Source organism: Leucoraja erinacea, chromosome 18, assembly GCF_028641065.1.
Source record: "Leucoraja erinacea ecotype New England chromosome 18, Leri_hhj_1, whole genome shotgun sequence".
NCBI classification, from domain to species: domain Eukaryota; kingdom Metazoa; phylum Chordata; class Chondrichthyes; order Rajiformes; family Rajidae; genus Leucoraja; species Leucoraja erinaceus.
The window spans coordinates 4,386,287-4,400,408 of record NC_073394.1 but is presented as its reverse complement, the minus strand read 5'-3'; the positions used below and the strand labels follow the sequence as shown (position 1 = coordinate 4,400,408).

Genomic DNA, 14,122 nt, shown 5'->3' with positions numbered 1-14,122 from the left:
ATGTGTAAATTGTCCCTAGTGTGTGTAGGGTAGTGTGCGGGGATCACTGGTCGGTATGGACTCGGTGGGCCGAAGGGCCTGTTTCTGTGCTGTGTCTCTACACAAAACTAAATGAACACGAGAAGATATAACCATAGATAGATGCAAATATACTCAGCAGGTCAATAGACAAGAGGTGCAGGAGTAGGCCATTCAGCCCTTCAAGCCAGCACTGCCATTCAATGTGATCATGGCTGATCATTCCCAATCAGTACCCCGTTCCTGCCTTCTCCCCATATCCGCTGACTCCGCTATCTTCAAGAGCCCTATCTAGTTCTCTTGATAGTATCCAGAGAACTGGCCTCCACCGCCCTCTGAGGCAGAGAATTCCATACTCACAACTCTCTGTGAGAAAAAGTATTTCCTCGTCTCCGTTCTAAATGGCCTACCCCTTATTCTTAAGCTGTGGCCCCTGGTTCTGGACTCCCCCAAAGTGGGGAACATGTTTCCTGCCTCTAGCGTGTCCAAACCCTTAATAATCTTGTATGTTTCAATAAGATCCTCTCTCATCCTTCTAAATCCCAGAGTGTACAAGCCCAGCCGCTCCATTCTCCATACTCATGCAGCATCTCTGGAGATAAAGGATGGGTTTCGGGGGGCACCCTTCCTCCAGAGGTGCTGCCTGACCCACTGAGTTACTCCAGCACTTTGTGTCTATCCAACCAGCACCTGCAGTTCTTTGTTTCTAAGCTTCAACTTATTGTAACTGCAACCTTTCTCTAAGCAGTGTTTAATGATCAAGGTGTATTATATGACAAAGCACCACATTATTCAATGACTTCCAATAGAAGATATAATTTGGGAATTTATGTTGGAGGTAGAGAAGCAACAAATTGCATTTATGTTCTGTAATATACAAGAATCTATTGATTTGGTGAAAAAATGCAAAAAAAAAAAAAAAAAAATCTTGATCTATCATTTGCTTTGCATGCTAAAGATTTCACTGTGAGCCTAATGTTTCATCTGTTTTTTAATTTAGTGTAGAGATATAGCGTGGAAACAGGCCCTTCGGCCCACCGGGTCTACATCGACCTTCGATTACCCTTTCAAACTAGTCGCATGTTATCCCACTTTCTCATTCACTCCCTACACACCAGGGATGATTTTACAGAGGGCCAATTAATCTACAAGCCCGCACATCTTTAGGATAATAGACAATAGGTGCAGGAGTAGGCCATTCGGCCCTTATGAGCCAGCAGCGCCATTCAATGTTATAATCTACAATCAGTACCCCGTTCCTGCCTTCTCCCCATATCCCCTTCACTCCGCTATCTTTATGAGCCCTATCTAGCTCTCTCTTGAAAGAATCCAGAGAACCGGCCTCCACCGCCCTCTGAGGCAGAGAATTCCACAGACTCACAACTCTCTGTGTGGAAAAAGTGTTTCCTCGTCTCTGTTGGTGGAAACCGGAGCACCCGGAGGAAACCCATGCGGTGGTGCAAACTCCACGCAGACAGCACCTGAGGTCGGGATGGAACCTGGGTCTCTGGCGCTGTGAGGCAGCGCAGTATTGTTTCCACAGTTGCCGTTTGCCTGCACGCTTTGTGTGTCTTTCTCTCTCTGTATTGATGTCTGTCTCGTCAGCCTGGACTGGATCTGCTCCAAGGAGAACTCTGGCCACTGCCAAGGAGAAGCAGCATGAAGCAGCGGTACATCGCCATAGAACAGCTTGATGTTCTCAAGGAGCAGAATGCTGCCACTTAGGAGTGGAACGGTCCCCTCGATTGAACACTGTCTGTCACTCCGCTGAAAACAGAGACACGATAAATGTATCCCTTGTCGACTGGAGGGATGGAAGTGTGTGTGTGTGTGTGTGTGTGTGTGTGTGTGTGTGTGTGTGTGTGTGTGTCAGAGATCGTTATTCCCTCATCACTGTCCAACACTTGTGGGACGGCTCGATTGTAATCATGTATTGTCTTTCCGCTGTGTGGTTAGCATGCACCCATTTCTCTTCATCTTACCAGCAGTCACAGTTTCTTCCCAGCTGTTATCAGGCAACTGAACCATTCTACCGCAGTCCTGAACTATCATCTACTTCAGCGACTATCTTGATCGGACTTCACTGGGCTTTATCTTGCACTAAACGTTATTCCCTCATCACCGAGGCAAATTCACTGTGGTGAATACTTTGTAATAAAGTAAGGACATTCTTGCTATTGTGGGAGTGCAGCGTAGGTTTTACAAGGTTAATTCCCGGGATGGTGGGACTGTCATATGCTGAGAGAATGGAGCAGCTGGGCTTGTACACTCTGGAGTTTAGAAGGATGAGAGGGCATCATTCCTGTTGTCACTGTATAAGATGATTAAAGGTTTTGCGGGCTGGAGGCACCGAGGCTAATTCCGATGTTGGGGGAGTCCAGAACCAGGGGCCACAGTTTAAGAAATCAGGGCTATTGCCGTTTAGAACGCAGACGTAGGAAACAACTTTTTCACAAAGAGATGGTGGGACTGTCATGTGCTGAGAGAATGGAGCAGCTGGGCTTGTACACTCTGGAGTTTAGAAGGATGAGAGCAGATGTCATTGAAGCATATAGGATTGTTAAGGGCTTGCACACGCTAGAGGCAGGAAACATGTTCCCGATGTTGGGGGAGTCCAGAAAAAGGTTAAGAATAAGGAGTAACCCATTTAGAACGGAGACGAGGAAACACTTTTTCTCACAGAGGGTGGTGGCGGCCGGTTCTCTGGATGCTTTCAAGAGTGAGCTCGATAGGGCTCTTAAGAATAGTGGAGTCAGGGGATATGTGGAGAAGGCAGGAACGGGGTACTGATTGGGGACGATCAGCCATGATCACATTGAATGGCGGTGCTGGCTCGAAGGGTCGAATGGCCTACTCCGGCACCTATTGCCTCTTGTCTAAACGTATTAATTAATTCATTCATTCATTCAAATGTGAGCCCAGATCTAAGGTAAATAGGTTTGGACGATGGAACAGTTGGTGTGGGTGGAGTAATGCCGCCTTAGGTCGAGCAATTGTAGTCACACAGCACGGACACAGACCCTTCGGCTCAACTCATCCGTGCCAGCCAAATTGCCTATCATTTGCCCGCCATTGACCCATATCACTCTGAACCTTTCCTCACCCTGTGCCTCCCTAATGTCATTTAACTGCTGCTATAGTACCTGCCTCAACTACTCCCTCATTACAGCATGGAAACAGGCCCTTTGGCCCATCGAGTCAGCGCCGGCCGGCGATCACCCCGTACACTAGTTCTATCCTACACACATTGGGGACGCGTGGGAGAAAACCGGGGCAAACCCACGCAGGTCACGGGGAGAACGTGCAAACTCCGTACAGACAGCACCCCTGGTCAGGATCGAACCTGGCATTTGCATTTTCTGGTGGCGACCTTGTGAGCTCAGTGCTTCTTGTGGCGGGACAGGTACAAAATGGCTGTCTGTGAATGGTCGGCACGGAGGCGCAGCGGTGGAGCTGCTGCCTTACAGCGCCAGACACCTGGGTTCGATCCCGACTTCGGTTGCTGCCTGTGTGGAGTTTGCACGTTCTCCCCTTAACCGCGTGGGTTTTCTCCGGGTGCTCCGGTTTCCTCCCCTCTCCAAAGACGTACAGGTTTGTATGTTAATTGGCTTGGTAAATGTAAAAATTGTCCCTAGTGGGTGTAGGATGATGTTAATGTGCAGGGATCGCTGGTCGGCGCGGACCCAGCGGGCCAAAGGGCCGGTTTCCGTGCTGTTTCTGTAAACTAAACTAAAGAAAGACTAGTCCCATTCCGGTCAGTCCTGCTATTCCCTGCTCCCATCCTGCAGAAGCTCCGGAAGCTTTAAAAGAGGTTTTTTTTAAATAACAAAATAACAAAAGTTAATAACAGAAGTGGTTATTAATTCCTTGTCCTCCATTTAATCGCTGATGTTTCTGACCTGACCTACAGGTAGTCTTGGATGTGGGATGCGGGACTGGAATACTGTCCATGTTTGCGGCAAGAGCTGGAGCCAAGCACGTGATTGGCGTGGACCAGTCCGAGATTATTTACCAGGCCATGGACATCGTCAGGTGGGTTACACATATTTAATCCTGTGCAGGAAGGAACTGCAGGTGCAGGTTCACACCGTAGAGAGGCACAAAATGCTGGGGTAACTCAGCGGGACAGGCAGCGTCTCTGGAGAGAGGGAAGTTACCAGGACGTTTTTCGAGGAGGTAGGAAGTTCCCGAGGATGTTTTCCAGGACTTGCGGTGTCTGAGCTATGGGGAGAGGTACGCTGAGATACTATTCCTTGGAACACAGGAGGATAGATAGAAACATAGAAACAAAGAAAATAGGTGCAGGAGTGGGCCATTCGGCCCTTCGAGGCTGCACCGCCATTCAATATGAGCATGGCTGATCATCCAACTCGGTATCCTGTACCTGCCTTCTCTCCATACCCCCTTCTCTCCATACCCCCTGTTCATTGGCTATATTTAAGAGGGAGTTAGATGTGGCCCTTGTGGCTAAGGGGATCGGGTATGGAGAGAAGGCAGGTACGGGATACTGAGTTGGATGATCAGCCATGATCATATTGAATGGCGGTGTAGGCTCGAAGGGCCGAATGGCCTACTCCTGCACCTAATTTTTATGTTTCTATGTTTCTATGATCCCTTTAGCCACAAGGGCCACATCTAACTCCCTCTTAAATATAGCCAGTGAACTGGCCTCAACTACCCTCTGTGGCAAAGAGTTCCAGAGATTCACCACTCTCTGTGTGAAAAATGTTTTTCTCATCTCGGTCCTAAAGGATCTCCCCTTTATGAGGTGTGATCCTATAGAGGTGTTATAAAGTCATGAGAGGAATAGATCGGGTAGATGCACAGAGTCTCTTGCCCAGAGTAGGAGCATCGAGGACCAGAGGACATAGGTTCAAGGTGAAGGGAAAAAAATTAATAGGAAACAGAGTGGCAACTATTTCACACTAAGGGTGGTTGGTGTAATGAACAAGCTGCCAGAGGAGGTAGTTGAGGCTGGGACGATCCCAACGTTTAAGAAACAGTTAGACAGGTACATGGACAGGACAGGTTTGGAGGGATGTGGAACAAACGCAGGCAGGTGGGACTGGTGTAGCTGTGTAACTTTGGCCAGTGTGGGCAAGTTGGGCCGAAGGGCCTGTTTCCATTCTGGTATCACTCTCTGACTGTATGAATGGGTGACGTTTTGGGTGGAGACCTTTCTTCAAGGAGTCAGGGGGGAGAGGGAGTATGAAGCTAATTCAGAAAAACATAGAAAATAGGTGCAGGAGTAGGCCGTTCGGCCCTTCGTGTCAAGTCAAGTCAAGTCAAATTTATTTGTCACATACACATACGAGATGTGCAGTGAAATGAAAGTGGCAATGCTCGCGGAACAACAAAACAACCAAACAAATTATAAACACAATCATAACACACATATTATTTTACAAAATAAATAATAGAAGGAAAAACGTTCTGTAGAGTTAGTCCCTGGTGAGAAAGGCGTTTACAGTCCGAATTGCTTCTGGGAAGAAACTCCTTCTCAACCTCTCCGTTCTCACTGCATGGCAACGGAGGCGTTTGCCTGACCGTAGCGGCTGGAACAGTCCGTTGCAGGGGTGGAAGAGGTCTCTCATGATTTTGTTCATGCACCGCCATTCAAAGTGATCATGGCTGATCATCCAAAATCAGTTCCCCGTTCCTGCCTCCTCCCCATATCCCTTGATTCGGTTTTGTGTGTTAAGGGCCTGTCCCACTTGGGAGTAATTTGCGAGTTATTTACGCAACATTATTTACGGGTCACGACGCACGCGTGGTGACGTAGGCAGTGACGCGCAAAATCTTCGCCCGCCATTTGCATGACATACAAATGACACCCAAGTGGGACAGGCCCTTAAATATGCAACGGCAGTTCCTTCCCGCACATTCTGGGCAGCGGCATTGTCTCAACAGTTGCTGGTTTTAATGAGCTGGCTGCTCTACTGCTTTGGGAGTCAGGCAGAAGACTGATTGGGGATGCTGGAGGGATGAGATTACAGAAAAGGACAGAGATAAGCATCGGGCACGGGAAATAAATGTAGCAGCTTGAGTAATTATTCTGTCCAGCGCAGCATTAGCTGTCGAGGTAATGGCATACTCAGTAAGATGGATAAGCAGCGTGACGGGGCAGGGGATCGTTACATTTAAGAAGTCGCTCACTGATTGACTTTCAGTATTTGGCAGCCACAGGAAACTGGGCGGCACGGTGGCGCAGCGGTAGAACTCCTGCCTCACAGCGCCAGAGAGCCGGGTCCGATCCTGACTACGGGCGCTGTAAGTTTTTACCTTCTCCCCGTGACTCGCGTGGGTTTTCTCCGGGATCTCCTGTTTTTTATAGACAATAGACAATAGGTGCAGGAGTAGGCCATTTGGCCCTTCGAGCCAGCACCGCCATTCAATGTGATCATGGCTGATCATCCCCAATCAGTACCCCGTTCCTGCCTTCTCCCCATATCCCCTGACTCCGCTATTTTTAAGAGCCCTATCTAGCTCTCTCTTGAAAGTATCCAGAGAACCTGCCTCCACCGCCCTCTGAGGCAGAGAATTCCACAGACTCGGCGTTCTCTGTGAGAAAAAGTGTTTCCTCGTCTCCGTTTTTAAATGGCTTACTCCTAATTCTTAAACTTTGGCCCCTGATCACATTTCTGACAAGTTGGATACACTATCTGGATTGCTGGAAGTCTGGAATGTTGCCTTAGGCTGGTCAGAGTTGCCACTGTGGAACCAAAGTTATACAACAAAAACTTAGGTAGTCGTCAATTCCCCCTTTGTAGTAAGAATCACGTTTCAATCCCAGATGACAAACCAATGTTTATCGCCGCAACATCGGGAACATGTTTCCTGCCTCTAGCGTGTCCAAGCCCCTAACAATCTTGTATGTTACAATAAAATATCCTCTCATCCTTCTAAACTCCATAGTGTACAAACCCAGCCGCTCCATTCTCGCAGCAGATGACAGTCCCGCCACCCCGGGAACTAACCTTGTAAACCTTATGCTAAAAGAGTGCAAGTTCTCCCACACTCCAAAGACGTACAGGTTTGTTGGTTAGCATTCGATAGAAGGCCGTCAGCATTCACAAAGACTCCTCACGCCCTTGCAATAGTCTGTTCGAACTTTGACCTTCCGGCAGATGTTACATGGCCTTCTACCCCCCCACCTCCGGACTCGGGAACAGCTTCATCCCCAGAGCTATAGCTGCTCTGAACTGGCCCTGCTGAGTGCCCCCCCCCCCACCCCCCACATGAACTGTCTCCCTTGGATGGTCACGTCGCATATCGACCCGGCACAGACCGATTTGCACTTTATACTGTTTCATTGTTTTTTTTTAAATCTTGTTTCCCTGAGTGTCTAAATTTACATCAGATGGATACTCAGATGGAAACTGCATACCAAATGCATCAGCCAAGATCACATTGAATGACGGTGCTGGCTCGAAGGGCAGAATGGCCTATTCCTGCACCTATTGTCTATGTATCTATGTAAATTTCATTGTACCTATATGACAATAAAATGTGTTATTATTATTATTATTATTAAGTGGCTTGGTGTAAATGTAAATTTGTGTGTGTGTGCGTGTCTGTCTCTGTCTGTCTCTGTCTGTCTCTGTCTGTCTCTGTCTGTCTCTGTCTGTCTCTGTCTGTCTCTGTCTGTCTCTGTCTGTCCTATCCACGTCACCTATCTATGTTCTCCCCAGAAGCCTGATGCACTGAGTTATTCCACCACTCTGTTCATTTTGTCAACCAGCATCTGCAGTTCCTTGTGACTCCGTAGAAGCTCGTAGTTGCCAACGCAATAGACTTAAGGAATTCTGACCAGCAGGGACAATTCCCCAATCTCGAACTTGGTGGTGAAATTTCCATCGAGTCACTGCCCCAAATGTTTAAGGAGTATTACACATGATGGTAAGGCTGCTGATCAGATTGGCTCACTATAATTGTAAATTGTCACCAGTGTGTGTGTGTGTGTGAGGGTAGACAAAAGTGCTGGAGAAACTCAGCGGGTGCGGCAGCATCTATGGAGCGAAGGAAATAGGCAACGTTTCGTCCCGAAACGTTGCCTATTTCCTTCGCTCCATAGATGCTGCCGCACCCCACTGAGTTTCTCCAGCACTTTTGTCTACCTTCGATTTTCCAGCATCTGCAGTTCCTTCTTAAACACTAGTGTGTGTGTGTGTGTGTGTGTGTAGGATAGTTTTAGTGTGTTTGGAGGGATTGCTGGTCGGCGCGGACTCGGTGGGCCAAAGCAAAGATCCTACAGCGAGCAAGACGGTCCACTCGACGAAAAAGACGTCGTACGGTCATTGGCAGATTCATGGGTAATTTAAGGCCCCATTTCCGTAACCGGCTTCCGTCTCCGCACCAAACATCCCGTAGCGGAGCAAAGATACTAGTGCGGAGACGGAAGCCGGTTACGGAAACATCCTCGTAAAAAATAAAAGTTCTTTGGGAAAAATCTTCACATTTTCGGAATTTTAATTTATTAACACAAACTGATCCCCCGCAACATTGATTACACTGCGAGTCGGGTCGGGTCGGGTTACGGAAATGGATGAATAAAAGGCCCACGTTTTGCTCCGTTGCGTACTACACGTCAGCCCATTGCATTTAGAAGGAGTGGTCTATCTTGCTTGCTATGGGATCTTTGGGCCAAAGTGCCTGTCTCCGTGCGGTATCTCTAAACTGCGGGAAGAGTCACAATTTAAGGATAAAGGGGAAATCTTTTAGGACCGAGATGAGAAAAACATTTTTCACACAAAGAGTGGTGAATCTGTGGAATTCTCTGCCACAGAAGGTAGTTGAGGCCACAGTTCATTGGCTATATTTAAGAGGGAGTTGGATATGGCCCTTGTGGCTAAAGGGATCAGGGGGTATGGAGAGAAGGCAGGCACGGGATACTGAATTGGATGATCAGCCATGATCATATTGAATGGCGGTGCAGGCTCGAAGGGCTGAATGGCCTACTCCTGCACCTATTTTCTATGTGTCTAAGGCCTGTGCCAGTGTGCAGACTCCTTCCTCATTGTTCTTGCCAAAGGCATTGCCTGCTTAATTAATACGCTTGCTGGTTAAATGATTTTCATAGACTAAGAATGAAGGCTTGCGGTATGAAATGGTGCTGGGTTAGTCTCAGATGAAAATGACACAGCATTCAAGTACACTCCCAGTCTTGGTGTTGGGTCTTGTGGGGAAAATGTACAGTCTATTTTGAGCACTTGAGTTCTGCTTGCAGATGTTACCGCTGTGACAGTGGGTATGTAGGGATATCAAGAGCAGCAAAAGTGTAGTTCGATGGTTTTACAGTTCCTTTTTTATTATCACCTTTATGTTAGTTGAGGGAGTGCAGCGTAGGTTTACAAGGTTAATTCCCGGGATGGCGGGACTGTCATATGCTGAGAGAATGGAGCAGCTGGGCTTGTACACTCTGGAGTTTAGAAGGATGTGAGGGAATCTCATTGAAACATATAAGATTGTTAAGGGCTTGGACACGCTAGAGGCAGGAAACATGTTCCCGATGATGGGGGAGTCCAGAACCAGGGGACTTATTCTTATTTAAGAATAAGGAGTAAGCCATTTAGAACGGAGACGAGGAAACACTTTCTCTCACAGAGAGCGGCGAGTCTGTGGAATTCTCTGCCTCGGAGGGCGGTGGAGGCCGGTTCTCTGGATGCTTTCAAGAGAGAGCTAGATAGGGCTCTTAAAGATAGCGGAGGCAGGGGATATAGGGAGAAGGCAGGAACGTGGTACTGATTGGAGATGATCAGCCATGATCACATTGAATGGCGGTGCTGGCTCGAAGGGCCAAATGGCCTACTCCTGCACCTATTGTCTATTGTCTGAGTTTCTCCAGCATTTTTGTCTACCTTTGATGTTCCAGCATCCGCTGTTCCTTCGTAAACTTATTATGTGCATGTTGAAATAGACTATCTGAAGGGGAATAATTTGAAAAAGAAATTTTTAATACCACTGCTATCATGGCTTCAAACCAAGTCAATAAAATAAATTAATGCGTGGGGTCGTACTGATTGCTTCCCAGTCGGGGAGCAAAAGACTTCAGGAACTTTAACTGGGCTCATTAATATTAAGGCACCAAGCGCGATTCGTAAGCTTGCTAGCACGAAGGAAATGGAAATTTGATCTAAATATTCATCTTTCAACCTGGGACGGTGGTACATTGGAGGGTGACCTACTAATTTGTTATATTAGCCCCTGCTCAGGCAGGGAGATCGAAGTGCCCTGTCAGCTTGAAGAAAAATGTCTCTCGTTTAATAGAGTGGAAATTGTTTCCCATGGAAATTCCGCCATCCATTTTCAGTGAGGTGGCCCGTGCAATCCGTCTGCCCAAGGTAACCTGTGGTTTGGCTCAAACTGTTCAGCAAAGCCAGTTAATCTTTTCCCCCCCCCCCCACCCCCCCCCCCCCCCCCCCCCCCCCCCCCCCCCCCCCCCCCCCCCCCATTGTAATGCAAGCAGAAAATATATTGTGTGGATTCCTGCAGTCAAAATTAAATCTCCCTATCTCCCACCCACCCCAACTCCTATCTTTTTTCACCATCAGACATGTTTTAAGCCTCTTTGGGGCGGCATGGTGGCGCAGCGGTAGAGTTGCTGCCTCACAGCGCCAGAGACCCGGGTTCGATCCCGACTACTGCTGCTGCCTGTACAGAGTTTGTCCGTTCTCCCTGTGACCGCATGGATTTTCCCCGAAAGATCCGGTTTCCTCCCACACTCCACAGACGTTCAGGGTTGCAGGTTAATTGGCCGTGGAACATTCTAAAATTGTCCCCAGTGTTTCGGTTTGTGTATGGGGATCGCTGGTCGGCGTGGACCTGATGGGCCGAAGGGCCTGTTTCAACACTATATCTCTATATCTGTAAGAAGGCACGGAGGATACACCAAAGATAGACACAAAATGCTGGAATAACTCAATGGGGCAGGCAGGAGAAAAGGAATATGTGACATTTCGGGTCAAGACAGTTCTGAAGAAGGGTCATGTCACCTATTCCTTTTCTCCAGAAATGCTGCCTGACCCGTTGAGTTACTCCAGCATTTTGTGTCTATCTTCTCCATATCTGTATCCGTAAGATTTCGCAGCTTTCAGCGCTCTATGTGAATTCAAATTGTTGTCAAATCCAACACAGTTGAAAGTAATCATCAAGGGCCTGTCCCACTTGCGCGATTTTTTTCGGCGACTGCCGGCACCCGTCTTAGCCGCAAGCAGATTGCCGACATGTCGCTGGGTGATGCCCGTTTGGCCATGAGTAGTCGCCCAAAGAGTCGCACCATTTTGCAGGGGAATTAGCTCAAATGGTAGAGCGCTCGCTTAGCATGTGAGAGGTAGCGGGATCGATGCCCGCATAGTCCATTGAATGTTAGGTCTTTATTCTCTGGAGCGCAGAAGGTTAAGGGGGGACCTGATAGAGGTCTTTAAAATGATGAGAGGGATAGACAGAGTTGATGTGGACAAGCTTTTCCCTTTGAGAATAGGGAAGATTCAAACAAGAGGACATGACTTCAGAATTGAGGGACAGAAGTTTAGGGGTAATATGAGGGGGAACTTCTTTACGCAGAGAGTGGTGGCGGTGTGGAATGAGCTCCCAGTGGAAGTGGTGGAGGCAGGTTCATTGGTATCATTTAAAAATAAATTGGATAGGCATATGGATGAGAAGGGAATGGAGGGTTATGGTACGAGTGCAGGCAGGTGGGACTAAGGGGAAAAAAATTTGTTCGGCATGGACTTGTAGGGCCGAGATGGCCTGTTTCCGTTCTGTAATTGTTATATGGTTATTTTCTGGTCACCACTGGATTTTCAACACTTTTCGGCGACCTGCTGCGACTGTGACGGGTGTCGGTAAGTCGCCGAAAAAAATCGGGATCGAACCCGGGTCTCCAGCGCTGTATTCGCTGTAAGGCAGCAACTCTACCGCTGCGCCACCGTGCCGCCCGAGGGTTATGGGGAGAAGGCAGGAAAATGGGATTGGGAGGCAGATATCAACCATGATTGAATGGCGGAGTGGTCGATGGGCCGAATGGCCTAATACTACTCCTGTAACTTGTGAACCTTTTTCTGACAAGATTGTGTTATTTCTGCCCCCAGGGAAAATGATCTGGACGGTGTGATAACGCTGATCAGAGGAAGGATTGAGGAGGTGGATCTTCCCGTTCCCAAGGTGGATCTTATTGTTTCCGAGTGGATGGTACGTTATTCTTCAGCGATTTCTGAATTCCTCTTTTTTTTTTTAAAAATTGGTTTAGTTTAGATATACAGCGTGGAAACGGCTTGGTCATAATCATGTATCGTCTTCCCGCTGACTGGTTAGCACGCAACAAAAACTTTTCACTGTAACTCTGAATGTGTGGAGTACTAAATCAATTCTGTGAGTTGCTTAAATCAGTCAACCTGTAGTGGATATTTATCTAGTTTCACGTACAGTTGGTATAAATGGGTCTTCATTTAGTTTTGTTTGGAGATACAGCGCGGAAACAGGCCCTTCGGCCCACCGAGTCCATGCCAACCAGCGATTACTAACACGATCCTACACGCTGTAGGGACAATTTGCACTTACACCAAGGCAATTAACCGACAAACCTGTATGCCTTGGAGTGAAGTACTCTGAAATTACAGATTGGCTTTCCTTTCTTAGGTTAATAATACTTGTACATACATAGACAGCACAGGAAAACATAAACATAGAAACATAGAAAATAGGTGCAGGAGTAGGCCATTCGGCCCTTCGAGCCTGCACCGCCATTCAATATGATCATGGCTGATCATCCAACTCGGTATCCTGTACCTGCCTTCTCTCCATACCCCCTGATCCCTTTAGCCACAAGGGCCACATCTAACTCCCTCTTAAATATAGCCAATGAACTGTGGCCTCAACTACCTTCTGTGACAGAGAATTCCAGAGATTCACCACTCTCTGTGTGAAAAAAGTTTTTCTCATCTCGGTCCTAAAGGATTTCCCCTTATCCTCAAGCTGTGGCCCATTGTCCTGGACTTCCCCAACATCAGGAACACTCTTCCTGCATCTAGCCTGTCCAACCCCTTAAGAATTTTGTAAGTTTCTATAAGATCCCCCCTCAATCTTCTAAATTCTGGCAAGTACAAGCCAAGTCTATCCAGTCTTTCTTCATATGAAAGTCCTGACATCCCAGGAATCAGTCTGGTGAACCGTCTCTGCACTCCCTCTATGGCAAGAATGTCTTTCCTCAGATTTGGAGACCAAAACCGTACACAATACTCCAGGTGTGGTCTCACCAAGACCCTGTACAACTGCAGTAGAACCTCCCTGCTCCTATACTCAAACCTTTTGCTATGAAAGGCCCTTCGGCCCACAATGTTTGTACTGAACATGATGCCAAGGTGAAAATAGACACAAAATGCTGTAGTAACTCGAGTGGGACAGGCAGCATCTCCGGATGGAAGGAATGGGTGACGTTTCGGGTCAAGACCCTTCTTCAGACTGAGAGCCACGGTGAACATGGACTCTTGATATAACCAGGGTCTCCACCCGAAACATCACCTATTGCATTGTTCGATAGATGCTGCCTCACCCGCTGAGTTTCTCCAGCACTTTTGTCTACCTCTGCAAAGTTAAATTCCTTTAAAGGTCTCTTTACCAGAATGCTTTTTTGGAAATTAGATCAGGCAAAAGAAAATGCTGATAAATACTAAGCGACTGTTTAATATTCATTATTTCTCTCTGTTCAATTTAAAAGCAATGGGCACACAAAAGAGCTGGCTGAGCTAATGGCTTACTTTGTGAACAGCATCTGCCTACAACTCATGCATCACAATGAAACAGTGAGAGATCTCGCTGCTAATGACGTGAATTGTTTCACAGCGTTATATTTAGTTTAGAGATACCAGCGCGGAAACAGGCCCTTCAGCCCATCGAGTCTGCATTGACCAGCGATCCCCGCACGCTAACAGTATCCTACACACACTCGGGACAATTTACAATTACACCGAGCCAATTGAGGCCCTGACCACGGGGAACAGTGGAGGAAGAGACTGACTTTGGTGCCTTCCCACACAATGGGAAACTTTGATTCTACTGTGTGGGGATGTTTTATGTTAAATTCTATAGTGTGTTGTGTCCTTTGTTT

The 14,122-nt window shown here is 47.5% G+C and overlaps 1 protein-coding gene across 1 annotated transcript in view; it reads left to right on the top strand.

Moving 5' to 3' along the window:
• The window catches only part of prmt3 (protein arginine methyltransferase 3), a 140,881-nt gene that overhangs the window by 30,813 nt on the left and 95,946 nt on the right, over positions 1 to 14,122 (top strand). The window contains exons 9-10 of the mRNA XM_055649177.1: positions 3,929 to 4,050; positions 12,108 to 12,207. Of these exons, the coding sequence (XP_055505152.1) occupies positions 3,929 to 4,050; positions 12,108 to 12,207 (222 nt within the window). The remainder of the gene's footprint in view (positions 1 to 3,928; positions 4,051 to 12,107; positions 12,208 to 14,122) is intronic.